This window comes from Harpegnathos saltator, unplaced genomic scaffold, assembly GCF_003227715.2.
Source record: "Harpegnathos saltator strain DR-91 unplaced genomic scaffold, Hsal_v8.6 scaffold228, whole genome shotgun sequence".
NCBI classification, from domain to species: Eukaryota; Metazoa; Arthropoda; class Insecta; order Hymenoptera; family Formicidae; genus Harpegnathos; species Harpegnathos saltator.
Window position 1 is genome coordinate 205,469 of NW_020230015.1, and position 22,013 is coordinate 227,481.

At 30.1% G+C, this 22,013-nt stretch overlaps 4 protein-coding genes across 4 annotated transcripts; all 4 read left to right on the top strand.

Annotated features, from left to right (window-relative positions):
- On the top strand, window positions 1-1,293 carry LOC105185069 (uncharacterized). The gene has a single exon (XM_025298631.1). The coding sequence runs from the start codon at window positions 1-3 to the stop codon at window positions 1,291-1,293; it is 1,293 nt and encodes a 430-aa protein (XP_025154416.1).
- A 2,445-nt stretch (window positions 1,294-3,738) lies between these two features.
- LOC109504011 (uncharacterized) lies at window positions 3,739-5,186 on the top strand. The gene has a single exon (XM_019842265.2). The coding sequence runs from the start codon at window positions 3,891-3,893 to the stop codon at window positions 5,184-5,186; it is 1,296 nt and encodes a 431-aa protein (XP_019697824.2). The 5' UTR covers window positions 3,739-3,890.
- Window positions 5,187-14,339: 9,153 nt separating this feature from the next.
- On the top strand, window positions 14,340-16,032 carry LOC105185068 (uncharacterized). The gene is made up of 2 exons (XM_011144298.3): window positions 14,340-14,471; window positions 14,554-16,032. The coding sequence occupies exon 2, from the start codon at window positions 14,566-14,568 to the stop codon at window positions 15,889-15,891; it is 1,326 nt and encodes a 441-aa protein (XP_011142600.1). The 5' UTR covers window positions 14,340-14,471; window positions 14,554-14,565; the 3' UTR covers window positions 15,892-16,032.
- Window positions 16,033-18,567: 2,535 nt separating this feature from the next.
- LOC105185064 (uncharacterized) lies at window positions 18,568-20,324 on the top strand. Its single transcript, XM_025298628.1, has one exon. It carries the CDS (start codon window positions 18,716-18,718, stop codon window positions 19,988-19,990), a length of 1,275 nt encoding a protein of 424 aa, XP_025154413.1. The 5' UTR covers window positions 18,568-18,715; the 3' UTR covers window positions 19,991-20,324.
- The last annotated feature ends 1,689 nt before the right edge of the window (window positions 20,325-22,013 follow it).

A 22,013-nucleotide genomic window follows, 5' to 3' on the forward strand; every position in this document is an offset into this window, starting at 1 on the left:
ATGGACATAACAAAGACATTATTTCCTTACTCTGGACCATGGGAGTCTGTACATTACAATAAGATCTTCCATCCAAACCTTTGCCATGTTTGCAAGAAGACTAGAGAAGTGGTAAATCTGATAACATGTAATCAATGTTTTTTGATTTCTTATTGCTCGGAAGATCACAAAAACTTGCATCTTCCTCAACACCGCGAGATTTGCACAGTTATAGAAAAGTTCTTGAAGATCAATCCGCAATATCTTACTCGCCGTTTTAGTCTGAAGGAATGGTTAAAAGCACAAAATGAATTTTATCAATCAGTTCAAAAGGATGTAGGGCGTGCTCTTGAGAATTACGAAACTGAAATATTTGTCTTCGCAAGATCATGTATTATTTGTTATCAGCAGACCGGACTGTATTCCTGTAAAAGATGTTTGTCCATCGACTATTGTCTAGAACACAAGGAAGATTTCGAACAGAAACATACACAAATGTCCTGCGACTATTTGATACTATGGCTCAATCTTGAGCTTTCAAATGTTCAGTATGAAAGTGCAGACTTATTATCGTCAAAATTTATGAAGTTTCCCGATGATAATAGACCTTTCCATGACATGGCAACATTTATAGAAGAATATGTACAAAACGAAAAGGGTGTATGGTACGCCTTGGATTATATCTATAGCGATTACGTGTCAGGACCGCTCTCGATATATTATGGAATGCATCAGGCAAGATTAATTGATATTCTACTGGACAAATCTACCTATATCATTCATGTTATAGCAGCATCTTATATAGAAAGAAACAGTTTACCGGCTTGGGAAATATTGTTACATCTTTTACCAAATATAGAAGTACTAATAGTTGTATTGATAGGAATAAATTTACAATTTGAATTTGGTATACAGGACATTTGTCCCAATTGCGTTTGCAATAAGAAGAAATTTATCTATGAATGCTGTGGTATGTTGTATACTGATTACATGGGAAATCCGATGTATGGAAGAGCGGACCTGATCGTAGGTTTAGAATCACTGTTCGACTTTGAATCATTGATGGGATATTTAAAAACAATGCAATCTCAGGACTGTCCTGTGCTACTTTTCACTACTCTATTAGAGACAGAAGAAATAGATAAGATTCAGGTAGTTCTGGGTAGAGATGTATATCCTGTTATCAGCATGAGAAATGAATTCGAATCTCAAAGACCATACAGATTCTTTAAATATATTATTTATCGTAATTCGTATTTGATTCTTTACAAGACATTAAAAAATACAAACTATACGACTGAAAACAGTAGTTAAACTTGCATATAATTATAATATCCACTTATAATCCCACTTTGACAGGAAAAGAAATTAGTTGAATTGACGTAACAATAAACAGAATAAAATGTGTTTGTCGCGTCTATTGTCTCGTTACTTACGTCAATTATTCTCCGAATAAATAGTGTGCTAGGTAAATTGTTTACACAAATAAATTAAAATTTCCATAATGAAACTGTGTGTGTGTGTTATATATTTTTCAAGAAAATATAAAATACATAAACCACTTAATAGTAAATATGTTTTCTTTTTTTGTTTGAATGAATAACTTCTTCACATCCCACACATATGCATTTTATTACATTTTATACATCTTCTTATTTTTATGGTTTTTCATGAAATATGGCGTGCAGCTTATCACATTTATTTAGGTTCTTTGCAAATACATTACGTCTAAATATATATATTAGAGCTCTCATGCACAGGTGAAGGTCATTAAATCGAATCAAAATATCTTACACTATTATATAAAATTCTATTTTCATTAGTGAAAATTTAATGCAAGAATATTGATAAATAAGTATGCAAGATGCGATGGGATAAACTCTTTGAAGTAAAGCCTCTTTCAATGTGATATGGATATGGATCTCTTGACAACTATAAACGGTAATGTTGGGCAATAAAAACGGAATTTGATAATATTTGTTCATGTAACAAGTTTTTATTGTCTATCATTAAGTATTATTCGCCGTTACTAAAATATTATAAGTAGTCAAAAACATATGATATTCAAGCACTTTATTATTGTATTCTGAAAAATTGCTGAATGCACTTTAATATTACATAGACTCCCAATTTTTATATTTTAATAAATTTTTATAAATCTAATATAAATTGTTTTATAAAATTTTAATTATTGTTAATAAATAACTAATTAAGTTTAATAATTTTTATAAATTTTATAAACAAATTTGAAATATATAAACCACTTGTTTTTAATAAATAGTTATAAATAAATAATAAATAATTGTACGATAATGTTATATATTGCGCTAAATGCTATTGCTAACAACGATATATAGATTACTAATTGCGATTTATGCTAATAAATGTAATTCTAGATATATATTTTGTCAGTTTTATATTTTCCAGATAGTAGGGTAATTATCAGAATAATAAATCAGATGCAAATTTACATGCTTTTATTTCCTATTATGTATACCGTGTAGCAAAAAGTTAATGAGAAAATATTTTTGGAAAATCGTACATATTTCTTGCCACAAATATAACTCCTGAAAAACTAATTTTCTTTATTCAGACAAATGTATGTAGGAATGTATATAGGACGTTAAGTATAAGCGTGCTGGCATATAAAACATTAAAATTTAAGTTTAAAATGTTAGTTGAGATTAAAGATATCAGAATAATCGAAAAATAAGCGATAAGTCTCAACTAGAGAGAAAATAGAAGATAAAATCAAAAAAGAGTATTATTCACGGTTTGAAAAAAGCAAAATATTCTTATTTTGAAAAAAGCCGACAAATTCTTTTGCAAAAATTATTTATCTTGAGAATGATAGTTTTTACCATTTGTTAGCGCACCTCAATTTCCGTAATAGTAAAGAATTTTATTTTCAATTTTACATTTGGTTCGATCGTGAGTTGAACATTTTCCTTCGTCTTCGTAGCAGGCAAAATTAAAGAAAACAGAGGTTAACACGCCGCGTGTCAATTGCAGGTTAACAAAAATTATGAAAATGATGTGTGCAATATTATTACATACGTCGACGAATTCATCGCCTTAAGCGCTCAATGTAAGCGCCTGCGTCTAATGGTGAATTGTGCTCTTCATATCTACTTCATACATCCGAATAGTAATAAATAAACTACTTACCTTTATAACTCAGAAACTAAACTTCAAATATGATTTGGTAAAAAGAAGAATTATCTTAGAATTCATTGAATGAAGCACATGTCATTTCAAGAACAGCAAGTTGCTCTGAATTGTTCTACATAAAAAGCTATTAAAGATTATATATAAATTTTTTTAACATGAAATATTTTTTAAATTTTAGAAATGATTTTTATTTAGTTTAATTTTCACTACTTTACTTTACTTTATTTAATTTTCATCTCATTTTCCTTTGCAGATATTTATATAACATATATCAGCAATTTGTAGAAAATTTTCCTTTTCCATATATGGATATTATTTTCTTTCATATTATTTAAATCGGACGAAAAAATAAGAAAATATGACGCCTTTTTCAACTGTTTCTGTTTTGAAAAATATCGACGACAAAACAATGTCTTGCGACATTGTTACGTTTGAAATTTATTCACAATATTATTTACGATAATAAAAATATAAATATTTGTAATTATCTAGTCCTATGCCCTCAGTTTAGATTGACTACGTCTCAAACTGTAAACAATTCTCGAAATGCCTAGGATCAAATATAAGCAATTTATTAGTAAGGTTCAAGCAATCCACGAATAACCATATTATCACGAGTACTGTGTATACAGCGGATTCTATTATTTATACCAAGGTACCGAATACTGTTTATAATTTCTAAATTGATATTGCAGACTCAGTATTATATCATTAGTTATATACAGGCATATTAACAATTAATGGACATAACAAAGACATTATTTCCATACTCTGGAAAATGGACGCCTATATATTATAATAAGATCTTTCATCCAAACCTTTGCCACATTTGCAAGAAAACTAGAGAAGTGACAAATCTGACAACATGTGATCGGTGTTTCTTAATCTCTTATTGTTCTGAAGATCACAAAAACCAGCACCTTCCTCAACACCGCGAGATTTGCAGAGCTATGAGAAAGTTTTTGAAGAACAACCCGTTATATCTCACTCGCAGTTTTAGTTTTACGGAATGGTTCAAAACACAAAATAAGTTTCGTCAATCAGTTCGAAAGGATCTAAGGCGTATGCTTAAGAATTACGAAACTCAAATGTTCGTCTTCGCAAGATCATGTTTTATTTGTTATCAGCAAACCGGACTGTATTCCTGCAAAAGATGTTTGTCCATCGACTATTGTCTAGAACACAAGGAAGATTTCGAACAGAAACATGCACAAATGTCCTGCGACTATTTGATACTATGGCTCAATCTTGAACTCTCAAATGTTCAGTATGAAAGTACAGCCTCATTATCGTTGAAATTTATGAAGTTTCCCGATAACAAAAGACCATTCAATAATATGGAAAAATTTATAGAAGAATATGTACAAGATAAAAAGGGCGAATGGAACGCCTTGGATTATATATACACCGATTACGTGTCAGGACCGCTATCGGTATATTATGGTATATCACACGCGGAATTGTCTGATGTTTTACTGTCGGGAATTACCTGTATTATTCATATTATAGAAGCAGGTTCCACAGAAAGAATAGGTTTACCAGCTTGGGAAATATTGTTACATCTTTTCCCAAATATTCAAGTACTAACAGTTGTATTGTTAGGAACAGGCTTACAACTTGAAGGTGGTAGACAGGAGATTTGTCGCCGTTGCGTTTGCGATGCGAAGAGATTTATCTATGAATGTTGTGATATGACATACAGAAATTACATGGCCAATCCCATAAATAGCAAAGCGGACCTAATCGTAGGTTTTGAATCAATATTCCAATCTGAATCATTTGACGAATGTTTAAGAACAATGCAATCTCAGAAATGTCCTGTACTTTTAACCACTTCCTTCGAGACAGCATTCGAAGAAATAGATGAGATTCAGGTAGTTCTTGGTAAAGATGTATGTCCTATTATTAACGTTAAAAATGAATTCAGTTCTCTAAGACCATACAGACCCTATAACTATATTATTTATCGTAATTCATATTTGATTGTCTACGAAACATTAAAGAATATAAACTGTACGACTAAAAACAGTAGTTAAAATTGCATATAATTATAACTCCACTTTGGTGACAGAAAAAGAAATTAATTGATTCAACGTAACAATAAACAGAGCGAAATATATTTGTCGCGTTCATTGTCTCATTAATTAAATCAATTATTCTCCGAATAAAAAGTATACTAGGTTACTTGTTTATGCAAATAAATTAAACCTTCCTTAATGAAATTCTATATGTATATGTATGCATGTGTTATACATTTTTCAAAAAAATATGAAATAGATAAGTCACTTATAGTAAACGTGTTTCCTCTTTTTTGTTTGAATAAATGACTTCTTTACATTGTACATATGAATATCATTACATTTTATATACATTTTTCATTACATCTTACTTATATGGTTTTTCATGATATATGACGTGCAGCTTATCACATTTATTATGTTCTTTGTAAATACATTGCGTCTAACTTAATATGTCCGAGCATTCATGTGCAAATGAAGATCATCCAACACAATATAAATATCTTCTATTATTATATAAAATTCTATTTTACTTACTGGCAATTAAAAGCAAAAGTATTTACAAATAAGTATGTAACATGCGATGGGATAAACTTTTCAAAGCGAAATCTCTTTCAAGATGATATGGATCTCTTGACAAACTTTTAACAACCATAGATAGTAATGCTGGATAATAAAAACACGGGGTTTGATAATATTCGCTCATATTACAAATTTTCATTGTTTATCATTAGGCATTATCTGCCGTTACTAAAATAAGTTGTCAAAGGAATATAAGAAATTCAAGCACTTTGTTATTGAGTTCCGAACAATTGTCGAATGCACTTTAATATTTAATATTGCATAGACTCCCGATCTTTACATTTTTATAAATTTCGATCTTTACATTTTCATAAATTTCTAAACCTTTTTATAAAATTTTAATTATTGTTAATAACTGTTAATAATGATTGTTAATAAGTTAAGTTAATAAGCAATCTTAATAATTTTTATAAATATAAAAAAATTGGAATATATAAACCACTTAATTTTAATAAATAATTATAAATAAATAATAAATAGTTGTGAGATGATGTTATGTATTGCGCTAAGTGCTATTACTAACAATAATATATAGATTATTAGTTGTGATTTATACTAATAAATATAATTCCAGATATATATTTTATCAGTTTAATATTTTCCAGATATATATAAGTAGGATAATTATATAAGTAGGATAATTATTAGAATAAGAAATAAAACGCAAATTTATATGCTTTTATTCCCTATTACATATACTGTGTAGCGAAAAAATAATGAGAAAATATTTTTTGAAAACCATGTATATTTCTTGCCACAAATATAACTCTTGAAAAACTAATCTTTTTTATTCAGACGAATGTATGTAGGACGTTAAGTATAGGCGTGCTAGCATTTAAAACATTTAGTTTAAGATGATTGTTGAGATTAAAAATATCGGGGTGATCGAAAAGTAAACTATAAGTCTCAGCAAGAGAGAAAATAGAAGATAAAATCGAAAAAGAGTATTATTCACGGTTTGAAAAAAACAAGATACCCTTATTTTGAAGAAAGTCGACGAATTCTTTTGTAAAAATTATTTATCTTGAAAATGATAGTTTTTATCACTTGTTATAGCGCACCTCAGTTTCCGTAATAGTAAAGAATTCTATTTTCAATTGTACATTCGATTCGATCATGAGTTGTGTATTTTTATTTGTCTTCGTGACGGTCAAAATTAAAGAAAACAGAAATTAATTAACACGCCGCGTGTTGCTCACAGGCTAACAAAAATTATGAAAATGATGTGTGCAATGTTTTTACATATGTCGATGAACTCATTGTATTAGAAATACAATATAAGCGCCTGCGTCTGATAAGTTGTACTCTTTCCTATCTACTTTATACATCCGACCCGTAATAAGCAAACTATTATATTTATCTTTATAATTTATCTTTAATAATTTATCTTTATAATTTACCTTTATTTACCTTTATAACTCAAAAACTAAGCTTCGGATAACATTTGGAAAACGGGAAAATTATCTTAGAATTCGTTGAGTAGAGAACATATTTCATGGACAGCAAATTGTTTTGAATTGCTCTGTATAGAGAGCTGTTGAAGTTTGTATATAAATTTTTTTAATATGTAATATTTTTTAGATTTTAACAGAAATTATTCTTATTTAGTTTAAATTTCTTTACTTTTCTTTACTTTATTTAATTTTCATCTCACTTTCCTTTGCAGAAATTTATATAACATCTATTAATTCTTAGAAAATCTTCTTTTTCAATATATGGGTATTATTTCCTTTTATATTTTTTAAATTGGACGAAGAAATGAGAAAATATGACGCCTTTCTCAACTGCCATTTCGAAAAATATTGACAACAATATGATGTGCTGCGAACAATACAATACGCCATATGTTTCAAATTTTCAAATTTTCACAATATTATTTGCGGTAATAAACATAATATATATTTATAGCTATTAGGTATATATAAATATATATTTATAGGTATTATTTTCTTAGTTCAGATTGTCTACGTCTCAAACTGTAAACAGCCCTCGATGGTTAGAAGCAAACTTAAGCAATTTATTAGTGACGTTCGAATAATCCACGAGTAATCATACTGTCATCAGTACTGTGTATACAGCGGATTCTACTATTTCTGCTAAAGTGCCGAGTACCGTGTATTATTTCTAAATTGATATTGCAGATTCAGTATTATATCATTAATTATATACAGGCATATTAACATGGACATAACAAAGACATTATTTCCATACTCTGGAAAATGGATGTCTATATATTACAATAAGATCTTTCATCCAAACCTTTGCCACATTTGCAAGAAAACTAGAGAAGTGACAAATCTGACAACATGTGATCGGTGTCTCTTAATCTCTTATTGCTCCGAAGATCACAAAAACTTGCATCTTCCTCAGCACCGCGAGATTTGTACAGCTATAGAAAAGTATCTGAGAAATAACTCGCAATATCTCACTCGCCGTTTTAGTCAGGAGGAATGGTTGCAAGCAAATACTAAATTTTATTTTAATGTTATACAAGATCTATGGCATATGCCTGAGGCTTATGAGAGGCAAATGTTCAACTTCGCTAGATTATGCTTTATTTGTCATCAGCAGACCGGACTATATTCCTGCAAGAAATGTTTGTCCGTTGACTATTGTCTAGAACACAAGGAAAAATTCGAGGAGTTACATCACAGGCTTTGCGATGCTTTGACACTGTGGCTCAATCTTGAGCTCTCAAATGTTCAGTATGAAACTACAGCCTCATTATCGTTAAAATTTATGAAGATTCCTGATAGCAAAAGACCATTCAATAATATGGAAAAATTTATAGAAGAATATATACAAGATAAAAAGGGCGAATGGAACGCCTTGGATTACATCTATAGCGATTACGTGTCAGGACCGCTTTCGGTATATTATGGGATGTACCACGCCGGATTATTTGATGTTCTATTGACGGAATCTACCTGTATCATTCATATTATAGGAGCAGAGTCCATAGAAAGAGATGGTTTACCAGCTTGGGAAATATTGTTACATCTTTTCTCAAATATACAAGTGCTAATAGTTGTATTGTTAGGAACAGACTTACAATTTGAATTTGAATCTGGCATGCAAGAAATTTGTCCCCGTTGCACTTGCAATAAGAAAACATTCATCTATGAATGTTGTTCTACGACATATAGTGATTATATGGTTAATCCGACGTACGGAAGAGCGAATCTCATCGTAGGTTTTCATGCAGTATTCGAAACTGTAACATGGGACGAATGTTTAGAGACAATGCAATCTCAGGAATGTCCGGTACTTTTAACCACTCCATCAGAGAGGATATCGTTAATAGAAATAACTGAGACTCAGAAAGTTCTGGGTAAAAATGTATGTCCTGTTAATATTGAAAATGAATTCGCGTCTCTAAGACCATATAGAGACTTTAAATATATCTATTATCGTAATTCGTTTTTGAATATCTACAAAATATTAAAGAATACAAGCTGTGCGATTGAAAACAGTTCAAATTACATATAAATATGTTTCCACTTTGGTGACAGGCAAAAAAATTGAATGGTTTAACGCAACAATAAACAGGACAACACGAATTTGGTGCGTTTCTTGTCTGGTTAATGAAATCAATTATTCTCCGAATAAATAGTATGCCAGGTTAATTGTTCACACAAATAAATTAAAATGTCCTTAATGAGACTATGTATGTGTATGCATGTGTTATACATTTCTCAAAAAGATATACATGAACTACTTAATATAGTAAATATATTTTCTTTTTTCTTTTGTTTAAATGAATGACTTCTTTACATCACACATATGGATTTCATTACATTTTATACATCTTCTTATTTTTATTGTTTTTCATGATATATGACGTGCAACTTATCACATTTATTATGTTCTTTGTAAATACATTGCGTCTAAATTTATATGTTTGAGCGCTGGTAAAGGATCTAACAGAATAGAAATATCTTCTATTATTATATAAAATTCTATTTTTATTACTGACAATTTATTGCAAGAATATTCACAAATAAGTATTCAAAATGTAATGAGATGATCTCTTTGAAATGAAATCTCTTTCAAGATGATGTGGATCTTTTGACGATCTTTTGATAACCGCAGATACGTAATGCTGGACAATAAAAACACGGAATTTGATAATATTTACTTGTATTACGAATTTTCATTGTCTACCATTAGGCATTATCCGCTATCATTAAAATAGATTGTCACAGGAACACAAAAAATTCAAGCACTTTATTATTGTATTTTAAACAATTATCGAATGTATTTTAATATTACGTAGACTCCTAATCTTTATATTTTCATACATTTTTATAAATTGTTTTTCTAAAATTTTGATTATTGTTAATTAATTATTCTTAATAATTTTCATAAATTTTATAAAAAATGTTCGAAATATATAAACCACTTGATTTTAATAAAAAATTATGATTTTAATAAATAACTTCTTAATTATTTAATAAATATAAGGTTTTAATAAATAACATCTTAATTTTTATTAAATATAAGATTTTAATAAATAACTTCTTAATTATTTACTAAATATAAGATTTTAATAAATAATTATAAATGGATAATAATTAATTGTAAGATAATATTATATATTACGCTAAGTGCTTTTGTTGACAATAAGATATAGAGTCTTAGTTATAATTTAATGAAATGTTGATAAACATAATTCTAGAAATGTATTTTGTCAATTTTGTATTTCTCAGATAGTAGGATAATTATTTAAATAAAGAATAGTTACCTCCTATTAAAGCTCAGTGCTCTTCCTCCACGCGTCCTCGGGACCGTGTAATTTATAGCTGGCCTCAGGTCCGAAAAGGCCTCAGAATGACAGGGATCGTCGTTCCCTCTCTGCGCTCTTTGATATGCTTGATGTGCTGGTTGCCACTCCGCCCTCCCTGCAGGCGTCACTGGCACGTTTGTCATACAGGACTTTGTAAATAGTTGCGTTGTTATATTGCATTCTTATTGCATTTTTTCTGTGCCGTACAATAAGATCTTTCATCCAAACCTTTGCCACGTTTGCAAGAAGACTAGAAAAATGATAAATTTGACAACATGTAATCGGTTTTTTCTGTGAGAATATTCATTAGTTGTGCAAAAAATGAAGTAAAATTATCAAAAATAATGGAGGTTATTTCGAATAATAAACGCGCATTTGTTTTTTTGTGCTTAAACTCTGAATTTCATGAAGAAAGGCACTAAATTAATTTGTACGTTTAATATATGAATATTATTTCTTTTCATATTGTTTAAATCGGATAAAAAACGTGAAAATATGGCGCTTTTTTCAACTTCCATTTAAAAAAATATTGACGATAATACAATGTCCTGTGACAGCCGTTATACATTTCAAATTTGATCATAATTACTTCCGATAACAAATATTCGTAGCAAATCCCCATATCCTTCAAATTGCCTACATCTTAAACTGTAAACAACTTTCGAAATATTCCGAACCATATATAAGCACTTTATTAGTGACGTCCAAGCAATCCAAGAATAACCATATTGCCATTAGTACTGTATGCACAGAGAATTCTATTATTTCTGCTAATGTCGAATGCGTATTATTCCTAAATTGATATTGCAGATACAGTATCATATCATTAGTTACACAGGCATACTAACATGGATATAACAAAGACATTATTTCTATATACTGGACCATGGACGTCTATACATTACAATAAGATCTTTCATCCAAACCTTTGCCACGTTTGCAAGAAGACTAGAGAAATAATAAATTTGACAACATATAATCGGTGTTTCTTGATCTCTTACTGTTCCGAACATCATAAAAACTTGCACCTTCCTCAACACCGCGAGATTTGCACAGCTTTAGAAAAATTCCTGAAGAACAATCCGCAACATCTCACTCGTCGCTTTACTCAGAAAGAGTAGTTAGAAGCACAGAATCAATTTTATCAATCAATTATACAGGATCTAGAACGTGGACTTGAAGTTAACGAAAAGCAAATGTTCATCTTCCCTAGATTTTGCTTAATTTGTCATCAACAGACAGGACTGTATTCCTGCAAAAAATGTTTGTCCGCCGACTATTGTTTAGAACATAAGAAAGAATTCGAGGAGCTACAACACAGTCTTTGCGATGTTTTGACACTGTGACTAAATCTTGAGCTCTTAAATGTTCAATACGAAAGTAAAGCCTCATTATCGTTGAAATTTATGAAGTTTCCTGATAACGATGGACCCTTCAATGACATGGCAAAATTTATAGAGGAATGTATACAAAATAAAAAGGGCGTATAGTGCGCTTTAGATTACATTTATACCGATTACGTATCAGGACCATTCTCAGTATATTATGGAATGTACTATGCAGGACTACTTGATGTTCTACTGAACGCATCTATCTATATCATTCATATTATAGCAGCAAGCTCCATAGAAAGAAACGGTTTACCAGCTTGGGAAATATTGTTACATCTATTACCAGATATGCAAATGCTAATAGTTATATTAGTAGGAACAGATTTACAATTTGAATTTGGTATGCAAGAGGTTTGTCCCCGTTGTGTTCGTAATAAGAAGAAGTTTATCTATGAATGTTGTTGTATGAAATATAGCGCTCACGTAACCAATTCAGTATATAGAAGAGCGAACCTGATCATAGGTTTTCAAACAATATTAAAGTTAACAATGTTAAAGTTTAAAACATGAGATAAATGTATAAAGACAATGCAATTTCAGGAATGCCCAGTACTTTTATCCACTCCATCGCAGAATATAGCATTAGAAGAAGTAACTGAGAAAATTCTAGGTAGAAATGTACGTCCTATTATTGGCGTTATAATGAATTCAAATCTCTAAGACCATATAGAGGCTTTAAATATATGTATTATCGTAATTCATTTTTAATTGTCTACAAAACTTTAAAAAATAACGAGTAGCACAACTAGCAGTAGTTAAAATTGCATATAATTATATCTCCATTTTGGTGACAGGAAAAGAAATTGGTTAAATTGATTTAATATAATAATAAACAGAGTAAAACGTATTTGGTGCGTTCATTGTCTTGTTAATTAGAACAATATTTATTCTCCGTATAAATAGTATGCTAGGTTAATTGTTTCCGCGAAAAAGCTGAAATTTTCTTAATGAAATTATATATGTGTGTGTGTATGTATTATATATTCAAAAAAAATATGAAGTATATAAATTACATGATAGCAAACATATTTTTTTTGTTTGTTGAATAAATAACACTTTTACATCATATATATTGATTTAATTATATTTTATATATCTTCTTATTTATATAGTTTTTCATGATATATGATGTGCAGTTTATCACATTTATTATGTTCTTTGTAAATATTATACAGGGTGTCCGGAATGTAATCATTAATATTTTATGTACTGGTAGAACTCGTTAAAACAATTAAAAAAGTCCTGTGCCATTTTACAATTTTTTCAATATTTATTCCGTAATTAATTAAAATGTGTAAATGAATGAGCGCACGAGAAAGCGACAGGACGGGCTCTGTGTATAAGAAGATGGCTTACCTCGCGCGGCGAAAGGCAACCTTAAGCGACAAGAGGCATGCGCGCGCGATGAGGAGCGAGCGAGTGCGAACGACGAACGAGCGAGCGCAAGCGACAAGAGGCGGCCGCCCAACGCTCTTTATGCGCTCATTGGCTCACATGTTTCAATTAATAACTCGATAACTATTGCCAATTTGACATTACGGTATATAACTTTTCTTCTCGGCTACACCCAATCTACCAGTACACAAAATATTAATGATCACATTCCGGACACCCTGTATATTGCGTCTAAATTTACATGTCCAAGCGCTCATGCATAGGTAAAGATCATCAAACGGAATAGAAATATCTTGTACTATTATATAAAATTCTATTTTTATTATTAAAAATTGAATGCAAGAATATTTACAAATAAGTATACAAAATGCGATGGATTAAGTTCTTTGAAGTGTAGTCTCTTTCAAGATGAATCTCTTAACAATCTTTTGACAACCGTAGACGGTATGCAATGCTGAACAATAAAAACGCGAAGTTTGATAATATTCGCTTGTATTACGAATTTTCATTGTCTATCATCCACCATTGCTAAAGTAAATTGTCAAAAGAGCACAAGAAATTCAAGCAATTTATTATTGTATTCCGAACAATTGCTGAATACACTTTAATATTGCACGGACTCTCAACTTTCATATTTTCATAAATTTTTATAAAACTAATTATTACTAATAATTAATTATTACTAATAATTAATTATTCTTAATAATTTTTATAAGTTTTATAAAAGAATTTGAAATATATCAACCACTTGATTTTAATAAATAATTTTACTAAGTAATTTCTTAATTATTTATTAATTATAAAATTGTAATAAATAATTATAAATAAATAATGAATAATTGTAAAATAGTGTGTACCACAATTACTTCGATAAGATTCATTTAATAGGATACAGACTAGCATAAAAATGGGTAACAATAAGATGTCAAGCGACATTGGCCTGTTGGAAATTTATTCGCAATATTACGTGTACGGTAACGGATATTCACAATTACGTTATGTTTCTAGTTCATATTGTATATATCTAAGACTGTAAACAACTGTCGGAACCTACGGGAACATATGTTGACACATTATTAATGCCATTGGAACATTCATCGAGTGACTATCTATCTTGTACGAGCACACAATTCTATTACTTTCGCTAAGGTTTGCAGTGCTACCTATTATTTTTTATATAACATTTAATTTCCGATATCATAAATAAACTATTTATAAACATCAATTACAGAACCATATTGATATGGACATAAATAAAGTACTTATATATTGCGGACCACGGACGTCTCTATATTACAATAAGTTTTTTCATCCAAGCTTGTGTCATGTTTGCAAGGATAAAAAGAAGGCGGTAACAAAATGCGATCGGTGCTGCTTGGTCTCTTACTGCAGCGAAGATCACAAAAATCTGCATTTACCACAACACCGCGAATTTTGCGAAGCAGTAGAACAATTTTTGTTGGAGGACTCGAAATGGTTTACTCGTCGAGGCACGTTGCAAGAATGGATCGATACACAAATTTATTTTGGTGGATCAATCCAAAAGAATATATCCCGTGAATTTGAGGAATATGAAACGCAGATATTCGAATACGCAAAATCGTGCCTTATCTGTCATCAACAGATTAATCTGTATACCTGCAACAAATGCATGTCCGCCGAATTTTGTCTGGGACACAAAGAGAAATTTGAACAAGAACATGAATCCGAGTGTACGAATTTATTATTATGGCTTAATATACAGTTGTCATATTTCCAAATTCAAAGTAAAATTTCATTATCAATGAAATTCTTGAACTTTCCTGATGATAATAGACCTTTCGATGACATGGCAACGTTTATTATACAATATGTACAAGAAGAAATTGGTCAATGGTACGCCGTGGACTATATTTATACTGATTACGTATCAGGACCACTGACGTTACATCATGGGATGAAGGAAGCAAAGTTATTGCATTTACTAGAGACCGGGTCTATTTATATTATTCACGTTGTAGGCGCAAATTCTGAAGATAGATACGGTTTACCTGCTTGGGAAATGTTGTTACATCTCTTACCTAACATAAAGATACTGATAATTGTGTTTATAGGGCCAGATTTACAAGATGAATTGGGTATCCACGAGCTTTGTCTCCGTTGCAGGAATAATAAGAAAAAATTGATCTTTGAATGTTGTCCTACGTTTTATCATGATTATGTTGCTAAAGGGATATATAAGCAACCTAATTTGATCATAGGATTTAATACATTATTATCATATACAGAAACATGGTCGGAAAGTATAATAGCAATGCAGGCTCTAAATTGTCCGATACTTTTAACCGCTAGAGATCTAATTACGATGGAAGATGAAATAGATGAGATACAGATAATTCTGGATACTGCTATAAATCCCGTTTTTTGGGGTAGTAATAAATTCAAATCTCTAAGACCGCATAGATACTTCAATGAACTATATTTTCGTAATTCGTATTTATTTATCTACGATACTTTGAACAATTACAGCAATGAAGACGAAAAGCAGCAAAAGATATGTAAGATACGTGTAAACATATTCACTCTTTAATAAGGTGTTTTATAAATAACGTACACTCGGCTATAAAAATGGTTTGCATATTTTTCTCTCGATACAATTATAATATTCTAAGTTGTCTGAGTTAGGAGATATTATTCATACGTTTACGCAGTAATCACTTGGAATAGAAGCTACATAACAACGTATAATATACATAATATAATTACGATGAGACAATCGAAAACAAGAAACATGTTAATCTCTTCATTATATTTCTATATTTCTATATATCATAGAAATATAATAAAAAACCGATGTTTTTATATCTAAACTTTTACTTCGACTTAGAATAAGTAAAATATAAACATCATTTAAAAATATATAATTTTTTTCTTCAAGTCAGCAACTTCTTTATGACATACGTAATAACAGTATTATATTTTATCTAATATATTTTTATGATTGTTTACGAAACATGATGACCTGGGTGTCTCATTTAATTGTCTCGTTTCTTGTGCAAATGACAATTCTTATTTAGGACATCTAACGCAAGCCGTACCAACGCTTGTGTGCATAAAGAACAAACTAAGCAACAACATCGTTACGATGTCGCAAACACCGCGTAAAGTTTTATTTTATTAAGGAAAGTAATTTGACGAATCAGCGCGCATAATGCAGATAAAACGAAATAACAGAGATCAGTATCGGACGAGTGGGAAAGGAAAAGTGCGAATGGCGCGTGGATAATTGTTATCATAACTTTCGATATTAATCATTGCTACTAATAAACAATCGCACGGTCAACCATTTACCACACGATCGTGCCGTCCCACTGCAAATCGTACACTGCTCCATCAATTTTTTTTCGTTGACAATTCAAAATTTTAGCTCGCTGTTTGCAAAATAAAATGGCATTTCTATTGTTCAATGTGATGTGTTTCATATCCATTTAAGAATTTTACCGTCTTACATGGAACATTTCGTATGACAATTTCCTTTATGTGAAACTGTAAAAACGCAAGAGTCACGTTTAATTTTACCATGTGAAAAAATGAATTCGTGTATTATGTACGCTTCGTTAAGAATCGTGCAAAAATATACATGAGTTTAATAATAAATATAATAATAATATAATAACATTATTAACAATAATATGCTAGCGTATATTAAATACTCATATGCAATAAGCGTAAGCGTATATTAACATTCTTACACTATTATGTGGATATTATATTGTTGTCACTGTGTGCTTTCATTGCGAACTTATTAGCAGATATATTCCTAATTAATGATTTCTTTGATAATATACATAATATTGTATTGTCAATAATTGCTAAAATACGCAAATATTGTAAACATTTTATTAATATACTTCAAACAATTGCCGAGTGAACATCTATATACTGTATAAACAGAACAAGTTTTTTATGTTGACGAAAATATATTAAAAACATATTTATATCTATCACATCATTTATCAGGTATAAAAAATAATTATTTGAAAAGTAAAAACCGCTGTTTTATTACATTGTAACATTACATGTGCATATATTACTTACAAATATCCGAAACACGAAAATATTGGAATCTTTACCTTTTTGTATTTGCATACGATAAAGATAAATTACTATAATAAATAAGAATAATTGAAATGCAAGAAAATTAATAGATTAAAACTGCATATATTTAGTGCTAAATTGTAACCATATCCCTGTATAATTATAATCAGAATGTTATAAACGACATTTGAGTTATATTATGATATCACTATACTCCGTGTATAAAAATAAAACAATGGGAAACATATGCAACGTTAAACGAACTACGCCCTGTATTATCTATTTGACAAATAATCCATCTTTCATAACAAATTTTTATCCCCCAAATTTGTTTTGATCTTCTTGTTTCTGTTAAAAGAAAAACAATTTTTGCATGTAGATTTATCTTCTTTTAATCTTAAAAAATCAAATATTGTAGATTATTTTACGAAACACATGAAATCTATATATCTCGCGCAATTTGTCTGCAACAAAATTCACCTAACAATATTTACGACTATAAATCAAGAGAAAAAGTTTTATGCCAAATAAATGCGTCCAACAAGGAATAGGCATAAGAAGTCGACTGTGTATGGTATATTTACATGATATCTTTAATTGAATAAAAATAATAGCCGCGTTCATTCTCCTGTATCCGTCAGAGATTTAAAAGAATATCTCAATAGATAATAATCAGTAAGTGCTTAGTAAGCTTTCTCTGCTAAATGCAGCCAAGCGTGTTGTTAGCCACATGCCGTGAACAGTTGCTAGGTCGATTGGGCCGCATTACTATAGCCTGAAAGACTGCGCCGCTCCTCCAATCATCCATCTCGGCGCGCACACTTGTCAGATTTCTGTCATTAATAACTCGATAATTATTGCGATTCTTGCAAAATTGTATTTTACTTCTCTTCTCAGCTTGACCCAGTCTACCTTCATACTTCGGATTGGCAGCTAATAACCGGATACCCTGTAATAAATAAATTGGTAATAGTAAATTGGTAACAATAAGATACCATGCGATATTGGCCATACATTGCAACTTTATTATATTGCGTTTATGGTAACGGATATTCATAATTATGTTTCTAGTTCTATGTTCACGTTCATATTGTTTATATCTAAGACTGTAAACAATTGTCGGAAATCTCAGGAACACATGTTGATATATTATTGTGTGTTTGAAGCAGTCACCGAGTAACCATCTATCTTGTGTGAGTACACAATTCTAATACTTTCACTATAGTTTGCAGTGCTACACATTATTTCTGATATAACGTATTATTTTCAATATTATAATAACTATTTGTAAGCATCAATTACAGAACCATACTGATATGGACATAAAAAAAGAAATACTTATATATTGTGGACCACGGACGTCTCTATATTATAATAAATTTTTTCATCCAAACTTGTGTCATGTTTGCAAGGATAAAAGGAAGGCGGTAACAAAATGCGATCGGTGCTGTTTGGTCTCTTATTGCAGCGAAGATCACAAAAATCTGCATTTACCACAACACCGAGAATTTTGTGATATTGTAGAAGAATCTTTGTTTGAGTACCCGGAATGGTTGACTCGCCGCTACACGTTTGAAAAATGGACCAATGCACAAATTATATTTAGTACATTTGTCGAAGAGAATATATCCCATAAATTTGAAGAATATGAAGCGCAGATATTCGAATATGCAAAATCGTGCCTTATCTGTCATCAACAGATTGATCTGAATACCTGCAACAAGTGCATGTCCGCCAACTTTTGTCTCGAACACAAGGAAGAATTTGAACAACAACATGAATCCGAATGCGAGAACTTATTATTATGGGTTAATATACAGTTGTCATGTTTACAATTTCAAAGTAAAATTCCATTATCAATGAAATTCTTGAACTTTCCTGATGATAATAGACCTTTCGATGATATGGCAACGTTTATTACACAATATGTACAAGAAGAAATTGGTCAATGGTACGCCGTGGATTACATTTATACTGATTACGTATCAGGACCACTGACGGTACATTATGGGATGAAAGAAGCAAAGTTATTGCATTTTCTAGAGACCGAATCTACTTATATTATTCATGTTATAGGCGCAAATTCTGAAGATACATACGGTTTACCTGCTTGGGAAATGTTGTTACATCTCTTACCTAACATAAAGACACTGATAATTATGTTTATAGGGCCAGATTTACAAAATGAACTTGGTATGCACGAACTTTGTCTCCGTTGCAGTAATAACAAGAGAAAGTTGATCTTTGAATGTTGTTCTATGTATTATCATGATTATGTTGCTAAAGGGATATATGAGCAACCAAACTTGATTGTAGGATTTAATACATTATTATCATACATACTAACATGGTCAAAAAGTATAAAAGCAATACAGACTCTGAACTGTCGGCTACTTTTAACCGCTAGAGATGTGAGCATGATGGAAGATGAAATAGATGAGATAAAGGTAATTCTGGATACTGCTATAAATCCCGTTTTTTGGGGTAGTAATAAATTCAAATCTCTAAGACCACATAGATACTTCAATGAGCTATATTTTCGTAATTCGTATTTATTTATCTACGATACTTTGAACAATCAAAGCAATTAAGACGAAAAGTATCAGTATCGGAAGAGTGCGAGAGGACCAAAGTGGGAACGGCTCGTAAACAATTATTTATCATAAAATTCGATATTAATCATTGCTACTAGTAAACGATCATGCGATCGGCCATTTTCTACACGATACTGCCGTCCCAGTGCAACTCGCACACTGCTCCGTCAATTTCCTTTCGTTAACAATTCAAAATTTTAGATCGCTGTTTGCAAAATAGAATGGCCTTTCTATTGTTCAGTGTGATGTGTTTCATATCCATTTAAGAATTTTACCGTCTTACATGGAACATTCTGTATGACAATTTCCTTTGTGTGAAACTGTAAAAACCCAAAAGTCACATTTAATTTGTTTATTATATGGAAAAATGAGTTTGTATATTGCGTGCGCTTCGTTAAGAATCGTACAATAATATACACGAGTTTAATAATAAAAATAATAACAATATAATAACGTTATTATATAATAATATAGTGTGTATTAAGTATTCGTATGTAATATGCACAAGCGTATATTAATATTACACTATTATGTTGATATATTGTTATTATACTGCGTGCTTTCGCTACGAATTTATTGGCGGATATTTGTAATCAGTGATTTTTCTGATTATATATATAATACCCATGAATTGTCAATAATTCCTAAAATATACAAGTATTGTAAACATTTTATTGTAATGTACTTCGGACAATTGCCGAGCGAACATCTATATACTATGTACACAAAATAAATTTCTGATGTTGACAAAAGAATATTGAAAACGTATCAATAGCTATCACAATTTTTTTCAGGTATGAAAAAATGATTATTTAGAAAGCGTAAAAACCGTTTTTTATTACATTATAGTATTATATGTGCATATATTACTTACAAATATTCGAAACACGAAAATATTTGGATCTTTACTTTCCTGTATTTGCATGTATAGGATAAAAATAAATAACTATAATAAATAAGAATAATTGAAATGCAAGAAAATTAATAGATTAAAAGTGCATACATATAAAGCTAAATTATAAACATTTTCCTGTATAATTATTAGTAGTTTTAATATGATAATTATTAGAATGAGAAATAGGACACAAAATTACATGCTTTTATTCGCTACATATATATTATGTAACGAAATATTAATGAGAAAATATTTGAGAAAATCAATATATATTTCTTGCCACAAATATAATTCCTGAAAAATTAATTTTTTTTTATTCAGACGGATGTATGTATAGAACGTTAAATATAGGTATGCTAGTATTAGATTTAAAATATTAAAATTTAAGTTTACGATATTAGTTGAGATTAAAAATATCGAATTGTTCGAAAAATAAACGATAAGTCTAATTAAGTAATTAAAAATAAACTAGACAGCCCATACTATCGATTTGTATTGTCGATATTTATTAAATCAATTATATTTTCAGAGGCGATTAGAGCGATCTTTTCGGCAGAAAACGTCCCATTATTGTCGCAATAATGAATGGCCAAAACATTCATTATTGGCAAACATTCATTTGGCCTTGAAATAGGTCAAAACATTCGGTACATTTATATATTTAGAAAATTTTGAAATTTATATAGACATTTTATTAATATGTAATATTTTTTATATTCTAACAGAAATTATTTTTATTAAGTTTGATTCTCGAATATCATTTATTTTGCAAAAATTTATAACATTTATACCATCTTTATAAAAAAAAATTTATAACATCTATAACCAATTTTTAGAAAATTTTCTTTTCTCATATATCATTATATCAATATTATTTATTTTTATATAGGGTGTTACTATGTGGAAAAATGAGTTTGTGTATTACGTGGGCTTCGTTAAGAATCGTGCAATAATATACATGAGTTTCTCTCTTCGGAACGTTTCTGTTTCTGAATGGTCTGTACCAACTTTCAAGATATGTTCCAGGGACTAAAACAAGCAGAAAATGTCATATGAATATGGGGTCGAAAACGCTTACTTATAAAGTTATGACGATTCGAAATTTTCCTGCAGTAGAAGAGTTAC

What these genes read in the sequence shown, in the direction of transcription:
- LOC105185069 (XM_025298631.1), top strand. Translation starts at nt 1, where the DNA reads ATGGACATAACAAAGACATTATTTCCTTACTCTGGACCATGGGAGTCT.
- LOC109504011 (XM_019842265.2), top strand. Translation starts at nt 3,891, where the DNA reads ATGGACATAACAAAGACATTATTTCCATACTCTGGAAAATGGACGCCT.
- LOC105185068 (XM_011144298.3), top strand. Translation starts at nt 14,566, where the DNA reads ATGGACATAAATAAAGTACTTATATATTGCGGACCACGGACGTCTCTA.
- LOC105185064 (XM_025298628.1), top strand. Translation starts at nt 18,716, where the DNA reads ATGGACATAAAAAAAGAAATACTTATATATTGTGGACCACGGACGTCT.